This window comes from Oncorhynchus tshawytscha, linkage group LG18, assembly GCF_018296145.1.
Source record: "Oncorhynchus tshawytscha isolate Ot180627B linkage group LG18, Otsh_v2.0, whole genome shotgun sequence".
NCBI lineage: Eukaryota > Metazoa > Chordata > Actinopteri > Salmoniformes > Salmonidae > Oncorhynchus > Oncorhynchus tshawytscha.
The window spans coordinates 45,620,712-45,637,027 of record NC_056446.1 but is presented as its reverse complement, the minus strand read 5'-3'; the positions used below and the strand labels follow the sequence as shown (position 1 = coordinate 45,637,027).

Below are 16,316 nucleotides of genomic sequence, written 5' to 3'. Positions count from 1 at the left end.
AGTCTGTCGTCAGTCCTTCCTCAGGTCAGTCTGTCGTCAGTCCTTCCTCAGGTCAGTCTGTCGTCAGTCCTTCCTCGTGTCAGTCTGTCGTTCCTTCCTCAGGTCAGTCTGTCCCTTCCTCAGGTCAGTCTGTTCGTCAGTCCTTCCTCAGGTCAGTCTGTCGTTCCTCAGGTCAGCCCTTCCTCCTTCCTTCCTCAGGTCAGTCTGTCGTCAGTCCTTCCTCAGGTCAGTCTGTCGTCAGTCCTTCCTCAGGTCAGCCCTTCCTCAGGTGAGTCTGTCGTCAGTCCTTCCTCAGGTCAGTCTGTCGTCAGTCCTTCCTCAGGTCAGTCTGTCGTCAGTCCTTCCTCAGGTCAGTCTGTCAGGTCAGTCCTTCCTCAGGTCAGTCCTTCCTCAGGTCAGGTCAGTCTGTCGTCAGTCCTTCGTCAGGTCAGTCTGTCGTCTGTCGTCAGTCCTTCAGTCCTTCCTCATGTCAGTCTGTCGTCAGTCCTTCCTCAGGTCAGTCTGTCGTCAGTCCTTCCTCAGGTCAGTCTGTCGTCAGTCCTTCCTCAGGTCAGCCCTTCCTCAGGTGAGTCTGTCGTCAGTCCTTCCTCAGGTCAGTCTGTCGTCAGTCCTTCCTCAGGTCAGTCTGTCGTCAGTCCTTCCTCAGGTCAGTCTGTCGTCAGTCCTTCCTCAGGTCAGTCTGTCGTCAGTCCTTCCTCATGTCAGTCTGTCGTCAGTCCTTCCTCAGGTCAGTCTGTCGTCAGTCCTTCCTCAGGTCAGTCTGTCGTCAGCCCTTCCTCTGGTCAGTCCTTCCTCAGGTCAGTCTGTCGTCAGCCCTTCCTCAGGTCAGTCTGTTGTCAGTCCTTCCTCAGGTCAGTCTGTTGTCAGTCCTTCCTCAGGTCAGTCTGTTCTCAGTCCTTCCTCAGGTCAGTCCTTTCCTCAGGTCAGTCTGTTGTCAGCCCTTCCTCTGGTCAGTCCTTCCTTCAGGTCAGTCTCAGGTCAGTCTGTCAGTCCTTCCTCAGGTCAGTCTGTCGTCAGTCCTTCCTCAGGTCAGTCTGTCGTCAGCCCTTCCTCTGGTCAGTCCTTCCTCAGGTCAGCCCTTCTTCAGGTCAGTCTGTCGTCAGCCCTTCCTCAGGTCAGTCCTTCCTCAGGTCAGTCTGTTGTCAGTCCTTCCTCAGGTCAGTCTGTCATCAGCCCTCAGGTCAGTCCTCCTCTGGTCAGTCAGTCCTTCCTCAGGTCAGTCTGTCGTCAGCCCTTCCTCAGGTCAGTCTGTCGTCAGTCCTTCCTCAGGTCAGTCTGTCGTCAGCCCCTTCCTCTGGTCAGTCCTTCCTCAGGTCAGTCTGTCGTCAGTCCTTCCTCAGGTCAGTCTGTCAGTCAGGTCAGTCTGTCGTCAGTCCTTCCTCAGGTCAGTCTGTTGTCAGTCCTTCCTCAGGTCAGTCTGTCAGCCCTCCTCAGCCCTTCCTTCTGGTCAGTCCTTCCTCAGGTCAGCCCTTCCTCAGGTCAGTCTGTCGTCAGCCCTTCCTCAGGTCAGTCTTTCCTCAGGTCAGTCTGTTGTCAGTCCTTCCTCAGGTCAGTCTGTCGTCAGTCCTTCCTCAGGTCAGTCTGTCGTCAGTCCTTCCTCGTGTCAGTCTGTCGTCAGTCCTTCCTCAGGTCAGTCTGTTGTCAGTCCTTCCTCAGGTCAGTCTGTTCTCAGTCCTTCCTCAGGTCAGTCCTTCCTCAGATCAGTCTGTCGTCAGCCCTTCCTCTGGTCAGTCCTTCCTCAGGTCAGTCTTCGTCAGCCCTTCCTCAGGTCAGTCTGTCGTCAGTCCTTCCTCAGGTCAGTCTGTTGTCAGTCCTTCCTCAGGTCAGTCTGTCGTCAGTCCTTCCTCAGATCAGTCTGTCATCAGCCCTTCCTCTGGTCAGCCCTTCCTCAGGTCAGTCTGTCGTCAGTCCTTCCTCAGATCAGTCTGTCATCAGCCCTTCCTCTGGTCAGCCCTTCCTCAGGTCAGTCTGTCGTCAGCCCTTCCTCAGGTCAGTCTGTCGTCAGCCCTTCCTCAGGTCAGTCTGTCGTCAGCCCTTCCTCAGGTCAGCCCTTCCTCAGGTCAGTATGTTGTCAGCCATTCCTCAGGTCAGACTTGTCAGTCTGTTAGGTCAGTCCGTCGTCAGCCCTTCCTCAGGTCAGTCCTTCCTCAGGTCAGTCTGTTGTCAGCCCTTCCTCAGGTCAGACTTGTCAGTCTGTTAGGTCAGTCCGTCGTCAGCCCTTCCTCAGGTCAGTCCTTCCTCAGGTCAGTCTGTTGTCAGCCCTTCCTCAGGTCAGTCTGTTGTCAACCCTTCCTCTGGTCAGTCCTTCCTCAGGTCAGTCCATCGTCAGGTGAGTCTGTCGTCAGTCCTTCCTCAGGTCAGTCTGTCGTCAGTCCTTCCTCAGGTCAGTCTGTCGTCAGTCCTTCCTCAGGTCAGTCTGTCGTCAGTCCTTCCTCAGGTCAGTCTGTCGTCAGTCCTTCCTCAGGTCAGTCCTTCCTCAGGTCAGTCTGTCGTCAGTCCTTCCTCAGGTCAGTCTGTCGTCAGTCCTTCCTCAGGTCAGTCCTTCCTCAGGTTAGTCTGTTGTCAGTCCTTCCTCAGGTCAGTCTGTTGTCAGTCCTTCCTCAGGTCAGTCTGTCGTCAGCCCTTCCTCTGGTCAGTCCTTCCTCAGGTCAGCCCTTCCTCAGGTCAGTCTGTCGTCAGTCCTTCCTCAGCTCAGTCCTTCCTCAGGTCAGTCTGTTGTCAGTCCTTCCTCAGGTCAGTCCTTCCTCAGGTCAGTCTGTTGTCAGTCCTTCCTCAGGTCAGTCTGTCTGTCATCAGCCCTTCCTCTGGTCAGTACTTCCTCAGGTCAGTCTGTTGTCAGTCCTTCCTCCTCAGGTCAGTCTGTCATCAGCCCTTCATCTGGTCAGCCCTTCCTCAGGTCAGTCTGTCATCAGTCCTTCCTCTGGTCAGTCTGTCATCAGCCAGTCTGTTGTCAGCCCTTCCTCAGATCAGTCTGTCATCAGCCCTTCCTCTGGTCAGTCCTTCCTCAGGTCAGTCTGTCATCAGCCCTTCATCTGGTCAGTCCTTCATCAGCCCTTCCTCTGTTGTCAGTCCTTCCTCAGGTCAGTCTGTCATCAGCCCTTCATCTGGTCAGTCCTTCCTCAGGTCAGTCTGTCGTCAGTCCTTCCTCAGGTCAGTCTGTCGTCAGTCCTTCCTCAGGTCAGTCTGTCTTCAGCCTTCCTCAGGTCAGTCTGTCTGTCTATACTGAACAACAAAACCACAACATGTAAAGTGGTGGTTTCATGAGCTGAAATAAAAGTTCCCAGAAATGTTCCATACGCACAAAAATATAATTTCTCTTAAATTTGTTTACATCCCTGTTAGTGAGCATTTGATCCTTTGTCAATATAATCCATCCAACTGACAGGTGTGGCATAAACAGAAGCTGATTATACAGCATGATCATTACACAGGTGCACCATGTTCTGAGGACAATAAAAGGCCAATCTAAAATATACAGTTTTGTCACACAACACAATGCCACAGTCTGAAGTTGAGGGAGTGTGCATTTGGCATGCTGACTGCAGGACCATCCACCAGAGCTGTTACCAGAGAATTGAACATTAATTTCTCTACCATAAACCACATCCAATGCCATTTTAGAGAATTTGTCCAACTGGCTTCACAACTGTAGACCACGTGTATGGCGTCATGTAGACGAGCAGTTTGTTGATGTCAATGTTGTGAACTGGGTGCCCCATGGTGGAGGCGGGATTATGGTATTGGCAGGCATAAACTACGGACAGTGAACACAATAGCATTTTATTGATTGCAATTTGAATGCACAGAAATACCTTGATCAAATCAAATGTTATTGGTCACATACACATCACATTTTATTTGGAGTGTAGCAAAATGCTTCTGAGACCCATTGTGAGGTCAATTTTTATTAAAGGTGTTTGTGGCCAACATACAGTGCATTCAGAAAGTACTCAGACCCCTTGACTTTTTCCACATTTTGGGTTGTAATGTGCCCTTCACTGATGAGGGGCTTCCGTCTGGCCACTCTACCATAAGGCCTGATTGGTGGAGTGTTGCAGAGATGGTTGTCCTTCTGGAAGGTTTTCCCATCTCCACAGAGGAACTCTAGAGCTCTGTCAGAGTAACCATCGTGTTCTTGGTCACCTCCCTGACCAAGGCCCTTCTCCCACGATTGCTCAGTTTGGCCGGGCGACCAGCTCTAGGAAGAGTCTTGGTGGTTCTAAACTTCTTTCATTTAAGAATGATGCAGAAATGTTTTGATACCCTTCCCCAGATCTGTGCCTCGCCACAATCCTGTCTCTGAGCTCTACAGACAATTCCTTGGCTTGGTTTTTGGTCTGACATTCACTGTCAACTGTGGGACCTTATATAGACAGGTGTGTGCCTTTCCAAATCATGTTCAATCAATTGAATATACCACAGGTGGACAACAATCAAGTTGTAGAAAATCAAGCTGTAGAAACATCAAGGATGATCAATGGAAACAGGATGCACCTGAGCTCAATTTCGAGTCTCAGAAAAAGGACTATGCAAATAAGGTATTTCTTGTTTTTTATTTAAATACATTTGCAAACATTTCTAAAACCCTTTTTTTTTGCTTTTCATTCTCATTGATGAGGAGGGGAAAAAATCAAGGTTGTAACAAAATGTAGAAAAAGTCAAGGGGTCTGAATACTTTCCAAGTACACTGTATATCCATCTGTATTCCCAGTCATGTTAAATCCATAGATCTAATGAATTCATTTCAATTGACTGATTTCCTCATATGAACTGTAACTCAGTAAAATGTTGCGTTTTATATTTTTGTTCCATATACAGAATAGGATCAATAACCCAAAACAACTACTCCGTTTCTGGTTCATAAGAAAGCTCACTTTTGATTTGTGTTTTTGGTTGATTTAAAAAAAAATGTTTTCTGAATATTTAGACAAGTTAACTGGCTCCTAACTCCTTGATCCTGCTTTTGTATTGGTCAGTTTAGTCAAGGAACGCCCTACAGATGTAGGATCTTAATTTGAGCCAGTCTCCTACAGCAGGAAAATAATCCTGCTGCAACAGGAAATGTGAATAATTAATTTGGATTATAAATTTGATGCGGTGGATACATTTTTTAGTAAAGGAAAAATAAAGTCTGAAATTTAAAAGTGGAAATGACAAACTATGGAAGCCTTTTAAACCTCAAGTACACTAAATGTTTACAAAGTGACGCAGTGTGCAAATTAAGTGTTTGCATTGTACAGGTCAGTGTATTAGGGTCAGGCCTCTGCCCTGCTGTCCCTCTATAGTGTGTTCTATTGTCCTCAGTGTTCTAGATGTTGCCTATCTATTATGATCAGCAGTGTATTGTGTTACCACAGGACCCATAGAACTCAGCTCAGCAACAACAATACACTTGTAGAAGCTTCAACACACGCACACACACACACACACACACACACACACACACAACACACACACACACACACACACACACACACACACACACACACACACACACACACACACACACACACACACACACACACACACACACACACACACACACACACACACACACACACATGGTACACACACATCACACACAGTGGTCCACAGACAGAAGCTTTACTACAGGGGGGGGGGCATTGGCATACAGTCTAGTCAGCATGGTACAGAGAGACAGTGGCTCATCAGATACAGTGGTCCATCAATCTACACTAGCTATCCTGACCTCCCTGCCCCATACTACACTAGCTAGTCTGACCTCCACACCCCATATTACACAGGCTAGCTAGTCTGACCTCCACACCCCATATTACACAGGCTAGCTAGTCTGACCTCCACACCCCATATTACACACGCTAGCTAGTCTGACCTCCACACCCCATATTACACAGGCTAGCTAGTCTGACCTCCACACCCCATATTACACAGGCTAGCTAGTCTGACCTCCACACCCCATATTACACAGGCTAGCTAGCCTGACCTCCACACCCCATATTACACAGGCGGGCTAGCCTGACCTCCACACCCCATATTACACACGCTAGCTAGCCTCGCCCCATACTACACTAGCTACCCTTACAGCAATTAACCGTGGTTCTACCATGGTACGTTCATTCATACCATGGTACTAATTTGGTACTTTCATTCATACCATGGTACTAATTTGGTACTTTCACTTATACTATGGTACTAATATGGTACTTTCACTTATACCATGGTATAGTCTCAATCCTAGAAATGTACCATGGTTTAGCCTTGAAGTATGATGGTACTGCCATTAAATATTACCATGATATGGCATCATTTAAACCACGGTGTACATATATGTGGATCATGTGTAACCGATGTGAAATGGCTAGCTAGTTAGCGGTGGTGCGCGCTAATAAAATCAAATCAAATCAAATCAAATTGTATTTGTCACATACACATGGTTAGCAGATGTTAATGCGAGTGTAGCGAAATGCTTGTGCTTCTAGTTCCGACAGTGCAGTAATAACGAACAAATAATCTAACTAACAATTCCAAAAAACTACTGTCTTATACACAGTGTAAGGGGATAAAGCGTAATAGCGTTTCAATCGGTGACGTCACTCCCTCTGAGACCTTGGAGTAGTTATTCCCCTTGCTCTGCAAGGGCCGCGGCTTTTGTGGAGTGATGGGTAACGATGCTTCGTGAGTGTCAGTTGTCTATGTGTGCAGAGGATCCCTGGTTCGAGGCGAGGAGAGGGAAGGAAGCTATACTGTTACACATGGAAATAGCGTGGTTTTAACCTACATTCTACATTCTACCATGGTAATGCACAATTGTGATTAATGGTACCGTCTTTATTAATTGTGCGTTACCATAGTACAACAGTACAATGGCAGAGCCAAGCCAACTGAAAACTGTACCGTGATGATAACTATCACCGTGATCATAACGTTTAAAATATTGACTTCATCTGGTGCATATTCTGTTCTTCTGAGTAGCTGCAGGAACAGGGTAGGAGAGCCCATGGTATAGAGGCATGGCATGGAGCATAGCCAGTAGGGTAACTCATATTCTGTTCTTCTGAAATACATTGTTTTCATATCTAAATGTTTCTTTAGACCTGCTAATCGGCGGTTTGTAGGCCCGGAGATCTGGAGATGCTGAACGTGTTTATGTTAATTAACCCCCTAGAGTCGATTGACCCGTCGATCTAATTTACATAACAAATGCATGAATGCGTCTCAACCTATGTAACACTTCAGGTGAAAGGTGAAAGAGATCGTGGTTTGTCCTGAAAATCTGTCTTCTAACAACAACAAAAAAACATCTGTAGCCTCAAACTATTATGACCTTATATAACCTCTATGGAAACTAATATGACCTTATATAACCTCTATGGAAACTATTATGACCTTATATAACCTCTATGGAAACTAATATGACCTTATATAACCTCTATGGAAACTAATATGACCTTATATAACCTCTATGGAAAGTGGAGACTCTCACAAACACGACGGTGTTCTCCCATTTGCTCGAGACCCTCACAACTGTCACTGCTCTACAATACCCACAAGTGTCATCCGGGTTCATCTGAAGGTAACCGGTTCATTGCCACATACCCAGCCCTGTGCATCCTAGCTCCATACCCGGCCCAGTGCCCCTAGCTCCATACCCAGCCCTGAGACTCTTAGCTCCACACCCAGCCCTGTAGATCTTAGCTCCATACCCAGCCCTGTAGACCCTAGCTCCATACCCAGCCCCGAAGACCCTAGCTCCATACCCAGCCCTGTGGATCCTAGTTCCATACCCAGCCCTGTGGACCCTAGCTCCATACCCAGCCCTGTGGACCCTAGCTCCATATCAAATCAAATCAAATCAAATTTATTTATATAGCCCTTCGTACATCAGCTGATATCTCAAAGTGCTGTACAGAAACCCAGCCTAAAACCCCAAACAGCAAGCAATGCAGGTGTAGAAGCACGGTGGCTAGGAAAAACTCCCTAGAAAGGCCAAAACCTAGGAAGAAACCTAGAGAGGAACCAGGCTATGTGGGGTGGCCAGTCCTCTTCTGGCTGTGCCGGGTGGAGATTATAACAGAACATGGCCAAGATGTTCAAATGTTCATAAATGACCAGCATGGTCGAATAATAATAAGGCAGAACAGTTGAAACTGGAGCAGCAGCACAGTCAGGTGGAAGTTGAAACTGGAGCAGCAGCATGGCCAGGTGGACTGGGGACAGCAAGGAGTCATCATGTCAGGTAGTCCTGGGGCATGGTCCTAGGGCTCAGGTCAGTTGAAACTGGAACAGCAGCATGGCCAGGTGGACTGGGGACAGCAAGGAGTCATCATGTCAGGTAGTCCTGGGTCATGGTCCTAGGGCTCGGGTCCTCCGAGAGAGAGAAAGAAAGAGAAGGAGAGAATTAGAGAACGCACACTTAGATTCACACAGGACACTGAATAGGACAGCCCTGTAGACCCCTAGCTCCATACCCAGCCCTGTAGACCCCTTGCTCCATACCCAGCCCTGTAGACCCCTAGCTCCATACCCAGCCCTGTAGATCCTAGCTCCATACCCAGCCCTGTAGACCCTAGCTCATACCCAGCCCTGTAGACCCTAGCTCCATACCCAGCCCTGTGGACCCTAGCTCCATACCCAGCCCTGTGGACCCCTAGCTCCATACCCAGCCCATTGCTATGTAAAGGTATCTCTGTGGTCGATGAAGCAGGTAATGGAATCAGTATTCATAATTCAGTCAGTCCATGGTGTCAGGTGACTGGGTTAGTTTCCACCGCTATGGAAACTACACACACACACACACGCACACACACACACAGAGTGAGATACCTGATCTTTCCCCCCTTCTCTCTCTCCCCCTCCTTCTCTCTCTCCCCCTCCTCTCTCTCTCTCCCCTGTTCTCTCTCTCCCCTCCTTTTTGCTCTCTCCCCTATCTCTCTCTCTCCCTTCCCCTCTTTCTCTCTCTCCCCCTTCACCCCCTATCTCTCTCTCTCTCTCTCTCTCTCTCTCAATTCATTTCCATTTCAATTTCCAATCAAAGGGCTTTATTGGCATGGGAAACATATGTTTACATTGCCAAAGCAAGTGAAAGTGATAATAAATACAATTTAAATAAACAAAAAAAATGAAGAGTAAACATTACACTCACAAAAGTTTATTTTATTTAACTAGGCAAGTCAGTTAAGAACAAATTATTTTTTACAATGACGGCCTACCCCGGCTAAGCTTGGGCGACGCTGGGCCAATTATGCACCTCCCTATGGGACTCCCAATCACAGCCAGTTGTGATACAGCCTGGAATCGACCCAGGGTCTGTAATGACGCTTATAGCACTGAGATGCAGTGCCTTAGACCTCTGCGCCACTCGGGAGAATAAAGATATTTCAAATGTCATATTATGTATATATACAGTGTTGTAATGATGTGCAAATAGTTAAAGTACAAAAGGGAAAATAAATAAACATAAATACGGGTTGTATTGACAATGGTGGTTTTTTTCACTGGTTGACCTTTTCTTGTGGCAACAGGTCACAAATCTTGCTGCTGTGATGGCACACTGGTATTTCACCCAGTAGATATGGGACTTAATCAAAATTCTATTTGTTTTTGATATCTTTGTGGGTCTGCGTAATCTGAGGGAAATATGTGTCTCTAATATGGTCATACATTTGGCAGGAGGTTAGGAAGTGCAGCTCAGTTTCCACCTCATTTTGTGGGCAGTGAGCACATAGCCTGTCTTCTCTTGAGAGCCAGGTCTGCCTACGGCGGCCTTTCTCAATAGCAAGGCTATGCTCACTGAGTCTGTACATAGTCAAAGCTTTCCTTAAGTTTGGGTCAGTCACAGTGGTCAGGTATTCTGGCACTATGTACTCTCTGTATTTTTAGCCAGATCCTAATTGGTATGTTGAATTTGATGTTCCTTTTGATGACAAAGAAGGCCCTTCTTGCCTTGTCTCTCAGATTGTTCACAGCTTTGTGGAAGTTACCTGTGGCCCTGATTTTTATGCCAAGGTATCTATAGTTTTTTGTGTGCTCTGGGGCATCAGTGTCTAGATGGAATTTGTATTTGTGGTCCTGGCGACTGGACCTTTTTTGGAACACCATTATTTTGGTCTTACTGAGATTTACTGTCAGGGCCCAGGTCTGACAGAATCTGTGCATAAGATCTAGGTGCTGCTGTAGGCCCTCATTGGTTCGGGACAGAAACACCAGATCATCAGCAAACAGTAGACATTTGACTTCAGATTCTAGTAGGGTGAGGCCGGGTGCTGCAGACTGTTCTAGTGCTCGCGCCAATTTGTTAATATATATGTTGAAGAGGGCGGGGCTTTTGCTGCATCCCTGTCTCACCCCACGGCCCTGTAGAAAGAAATGTGTGTATTATTTGCCAATTTTAACCGCACACTGGTTGTTTGCATACATGGATTTTATAATGTCATACGTTTTCCCCCAACAACACTTTCCATCAATTTATATAGCAGACCCTCGAGGCAAATTTCCCTTGTATTGGTTTGTTTGTCAATTAGGGTGTGCTGGGTGAATACGTGGTCTGTCGTACGGTAATTTGGTAAAAAAGCCCATTTGACATTTGCTCAGTACATTGTTTTCACTGAGGAAATGTACGAGTCAGCTGCTAATGATAATGCTCTCTCTCTCTAGGCGGGTAGTGATGGAGAGAGTATCGGGAACTGTCCGTTCTCCCAGCGTCTCTTCATGATCCTGTGGCTGAAGGGAGTGGTCTTCAATGTCACCACCGTCGACCTTAAGAGGTACGCCAGGGGTTAGGGGTTAAGGGACAGGGGCTAAAGAGGTACACCAGGGGTTAGGGGTTAAGGTACAGGGGCTAAAGAGGTATGCCAGGGGTTAGGGGTTAAGGGACAGGGGCTAAAGAGGTATGCCTTGGGGTTAGGGGTTAAGGGACAGGGGCTAAAGAGGTATGCCAGGGGTTAGGGGTTAAGGGACAGGGGCTAAAGAGGTATGCCAGGGGTTAGGGGTTAAGGGACAGGGGCTAAAGAGGTATGCCAGGGGTTAGGGGTTAAGGGACAGGGGCTAAAGAGGTACGCCAGGGGTTAGGGGTTAAGGCACAGGGGCTAAAGAGGTACGCCAGGGGTTAGGGGTTAAGGGACAGGGGCTAAAGAGGTATGCCTTGGGGTTAGGGGTTAAGGGACAGGGGCTAAAGAGGTATGCCTTGGGGTTAGGGGTTAAGGGACAGGGGCTAAAGAGGTATGCCAGGGGTTAGGGGTTAAGGGACAGGGGCTAAAGAGGTATGTGGGACAGAGGACACACCACAGAGGAAAGGGACAGAGGACACACCACAGAGGACAGGGACAGAGGACACACCACAGAGGACAGGGACAGAGGACACACCACAGAGGACAGGGACAGAGGACACACCACAGAGGAAAGGGACAGAGGACACACCACTGAGGAAAGGGACAGAGGACACACCACTGAGGAAAGGGACAGTATCACCTTGGTAACACTCCCAGGTGTCTGATCCACTGAGGAAATGGTCAGACATGACAACCAGGTGACTCAGTAGTAGAGGTCATGCTACATCAGCTCAGATTTATGTCACAAGTTGGGATTTTCCATTTAGACTCTTGATGATGTTAGAAGTTTACAAACACTCACCTGTCTCTCTCTGCTTTAATAGGAAGTAACCCTGTCTCTCTCTGCTTTAATAGGAAGTAACCCTGTCTCTCTGCTTTAATAGGAAGTAACCCTGTCTCTCTGCTTTAATAGGAAGTAACCCTGTCTCTCTCTGCTTTAATAGGAAGTAACCCTGTCTCTCTCTGCTTTAATAGGAAGTAACCCTGTCTCTCTCTGCTTTAATGGGAAGTAACCCTGTCTCTCTCTGCTTTAATAGGAAGTAACCCTGTCTCTCTCTGCTTTAATAGGAAGTAACCCTGTCTCTCTCTGCTTTAATAGGAAGTAACCCTGTCTCTCTCTGCTTTAATGGGAAGTAACCCTGTCCCTCTGCTTTAATAGGAAGTAACCCTGTCTCTCTCTGCTTTAATAGGAAGAAACCCTGACCCTCTCTGCTCCAATTAGAAGTAACTCTATCTATCTGTTGTCCAATAGGAAGCCAGCTGACCTCCATAACCTAGCGCCAGGGACCCATCCTCCCTTCCTGACATTTAATGGAGAGGTGAAGACAGACATCAACAAGATAGAAGAGTTCCTGGAGGATGTACTGGCTCCACCCAAGTAAGGATACAGTAACACGCTGTATGAATACAACAGCACAACGTCACACATCTTCCTAGGAGTACGTCCTCTCTCCAGATAACACTGTCAACTCGTACACAGGCAGCCCTCCAACCATAATGTGTATCACACAGAAATCCTCTGTACCGTTCGGCTTCATATGCCATCACCCAAAGTAGTGTCAGTGCAAGTCCTGATCCAGCTCGCTCGATTATATCCACTGAATACAGCTCAATAGATGATACTGTGACCCAGATGTTTTCCACTGTCTCTGTGTCTGACTGTGTCTGGTTGTGTCTTAGTATCTCAGTATTCCTGTATCTGACTGTATCTGACTGTATCTCTGTATTCCTGTATCTGACTGTATCTCTATTCCTGTATCTGACTGTATCTCTGTGTCTTCCTCTTGCAGGTACCCTAAGTTGGCAGCCAAGCAGAGAGAGTCCAACACAGCTGGAAACAACATCTTTGCCAAGTTCTCAGCGTACATCAAGAACACCAAGCCTGAAGCTAATGGAGGTAGGACACATAGTCTAACCCTTGACCCCTACCCTTAACCCTTAACCCTAAGAACGCCAAGCTAATGGAGGTAGGACACATAGTATAACCCTTGACCCCTACCCTTAACCCTAACACTTAGAACACCAAGCTAATGGAGGTAGGACACATAGCCTAACCCCTGACCCCTACACTTAACCCTAACCCCTAGAACATGTCTTGTGGAGTATGAATGGGTGTCTGAGCTGTAGTTTAAACAGATAGCTCCGTGCTTTCAACATATCAACACTTCTCACAAATAACAAGTAGTGAGGAAGTCTAAAACTGTCTGGCTAGCTAGCTAACAAACACACAGTACAGATACATTATTCAAATTCATTATTTTACACTATCTTATCACAGCACTGGCAAACCATGGTTGACCAACTCCCTGACCATCATGGCTGACCTTTATCCCATCATAAGAAGGTTCATGTCCATTCTAGTATTCTGATTCCTATGGCCTAACCTCTATCCCTCTGCAAACCTCTGTCACTATATCATTGAACTTTGTGGAAGGGCCGTAGGTTGCTATACGTTATTATTGTGTCTCATACTTACATTTTGCAGGTTTCGTCTCATTGAGATTTACTTTTTAAACTAGTGTGAATTTCAGAAGCAATATCAGACATGTCCAACTGTTAGCTGCCACTAAATGGTAGCAGAATCAATCCTGCTGCACAGAAGGAACCTGGCTTTGGCCTGCTGTGGCTGTGTACTGTCCTGTGCTGCCACCTGGTGGATATGATGGAGATGACTGTACTGTCCTGTACTGCCACCTGGTGGATATGATGGAGATCACTGTACGGTCCTGTACTGCCACCTGGTGGATATGATGGAGATGACGGTACTGTCCTGTACTGCCACCAGGTGGATATGATGGAGATGACTGTACTGTCCTGTACTGCCACCTGGTGGATATGATGGAGATGACGGTACTGTCCTGTACTGCCACCAGGTGGATATGATGGAGATGACTGTACTGTCCTGTACTGCCACCTGGTGGATATGATGATGACTGTACTGTCCTGTACTGCCACCTGGTGGATATGATGATGACTGTACTGTCCTGTACTGCCACCTGGTGGATATGATGGAGATGACTGTACTGTCCTGTACTGCCACCTGGTGGATAAGATGGAGATGACTGTACTGTCCTGTACTGCCACCTGGTGGATATGATGGAGATGACTGTACTGTCCTGTACTGCCACCTGGTGGATATGATGGAGATGGCTGTACTGTCCTGTACTGCCACCTGGTGGATATGATGGAGATGACTGTACTGTCCTGTACTGCCACCTGGTGGATATGATGATGACTGTACTGTCCTGTACTGCCACCTGGTGGATATGATGGAGATGACCGTACTGTCCTGTACTGCCACCTGGTGGATATGATGGAGATGACTGTACTGTCCTGTACTGCCACCTGGTGGATATGATGGAGATGACCGTACTGTCCTGTACTGCCACCAGGTGGATTTGATTTAGATGACTGTACTGTCCTGTACTGCCACCTGGTGGATATGATGGAGATGTGCTCCCTTTTCCTGATTTCTCTTTATATGACAAATGGACTAAAATCTCTCTCTCCCCCTCCCTTCTAGTCCTGGAGAAGGGTCTGCTGAAGGCACTGAAGAAGTTAGATGACTACCTGGCTGGTCCCCTCCCAGAGGAGATTGATGCAGACAGCATGGAGGAGGAGAGGGGGTCCACCAGACGCTTCCTGGATGGAGATGACCTCACCCTGGCTGACTGCAACCTACTGCCCAAACTACATATAGTCAAGGTACACACACACACACACACACACACACACACACACACACACACACACACACACACACACACACACACACACACACACACACAGACACACACACACACAGACAGACACAGGCTCACAGACGTTCTATTACCTGAGTGTGAGGTGTGTTCTCTCTGTGTTTTGTTACCAGGTGGTTGCCAAGAAGTATCGTAACTATGAGATTCCGTCTGAGCTGGGTGGGGTGTGGCGCTATCTGAAGAATGCCTACACACGAGACGAGTTCACCAACACCTGCGCTGCCGACAACGAGATAGAGATGGCTTACCTGGATGTGGCCAAGAGACTGGAGAAGTGACATTTAACCCCTAACCTCTAACCTACAACCATGATTTTTAACCCCTGGCCTCTAACCCCTGACCTCTAACCCCTGTCCTCTAAACTACAAGCCTGACTTATAACCCCCTGACACCTAATCCCTGACCTCTAACCCCTGACCTCTAACCCCTGTCCTCTAACCTACAAGCCTGATTTTTAACCCCTTGAAACCTAATCCCTGACCTTTAACCCCTGACCTCTAATCCCTGACCTCTAACCCCTGATCTCTAACCCCTGACCTCTAACCCCTGACCTCTAACCTACAAGCGTGATTTTTAACCCCTTGAAACCTAACCCCTGACCTCTAATCCCTGACCTCTAATCCCTGACCTCTAACCCCTGAACTCTAATCCCTGACTTCTAACCCCTGACCTCTAACCTACAAGTGATTTTTAACCCCTTGAAACCTAACCCCTGACCTCTAACCCCTGACCTCTAACCCCTGACCTCTAACCCCTGACCTCTAACCCCTGACCTCTAACCTACAAGCGTGATTTTTAACCCCTTGAAACCTAATCCCTGATCTCTAACCTCTAACTCCTGACCTCTAACCCCTGATCTCTAATCCCTGACCTCTAACCCCAGACCTCTAATCCTTGACCTCTAACCCCTGATCTCTAACCCCTGACTTCTAACCCCTGACCTCTAACCTACAAGCGTGATTTTTAACCCCTTGACTCCGAATCCCAACCCATATCAGCAGTTACCATGAAGCCAGTCCACAGTGACCAGCTGGTTGTATTTATTCATAATTTCCCCTGCTGTCGTCTGCCTCCACCATCAACATCTGGCTACTGATTATACTAATATATTGATTGATGTATTGATCTGTAATTGATAATACACTACGTTGAAAGGTCCATTACAATCACGAGCTTCACTTGGTTGATTTTCATATCGTTTTGCTGTAGTCTCTCTATTTGAGACAGATCTTATGTTGAGAAGTTGATTTGATCATTTGTTAACAAATTTTAATGTATTTTCAAAACTTTTGAACAAACAAGGAGAAAAGGTGTTGTGTATTAAGAGAACATTACTATGGGTGTATTCCAGGGCCCTATTGCCCTATAGTGCACGAGTCATGACCAGCACCATAGGGAACAGGGTGACTATAGGGAACAGGGTGACTATAGGGAACAGGGTGACCATAGGGAACAGGGTTACTATAGGGAACAGGGTGACTATAGGGAACAGGGTGACTATAGGGAACAGGGTGACTATAGGGAACAGGGTTACTATAGGGAACAGGGTGACTATAGGGAACAGGGTGACTATAGGGAACAGGGTTACTATAGGGAACAGGGTGACTATAGGGAACAGGGTTACTATAGGGAACAGGGTTACTATAGGGAACAGGGTGACTATAGGGAACAGGGTTACTATAGGGAACAGGGTGACTATAGGGAACAGGGTGACTATAGGGAACAGGGTGACTATAGGGAACAGGGT

The 16,316-nt window shown here is 47.3% G+C and overlaps 1 protein-coding gene across 2 annotated transcripts in view; it reads left to right on the top strand.

The window, feature by feature from the left end:
• Positions 1 to 16,035, top strand: part of LOC112237991 (chloride intracellular channel protein 5-like) — a 59,127-nt gene extending 43,092 nt beyond the window's left edge. For both annotated transcript variants that reach the window (XM_042301133.1, XM_042301134.1), the window contains exons 2-6: positions 10,636 to 10,745; positions 12,061 to 12,186; positions 12,599 to 12,705; positions 14,332 to 14,513; positions 14,683 to 16,035. In XM_042301133.1, coding sequence (XP_042157067.1) covers positions 10,636 to 10,745; positions 12,061 to 12,186; positions 12,599 to 12,705; positions 14,332 to 14,513; positions 14,683 to 14,847 — 690 coding nt within the window. In that variant the 3' untranslated portion in view covers positions 14,848 to 16,035. The remainder of the gene's footprint in view (positions 1 to 10,635; positions 10,746 to 12,060; positions 12,187 to 12,598; positions 12,706 to 14,331; positions 14,514 to 14,682) is intronic.
• The last annotated feature ends 281 nt before the right edge of the window (positions 16,036 to 16,316 follow it).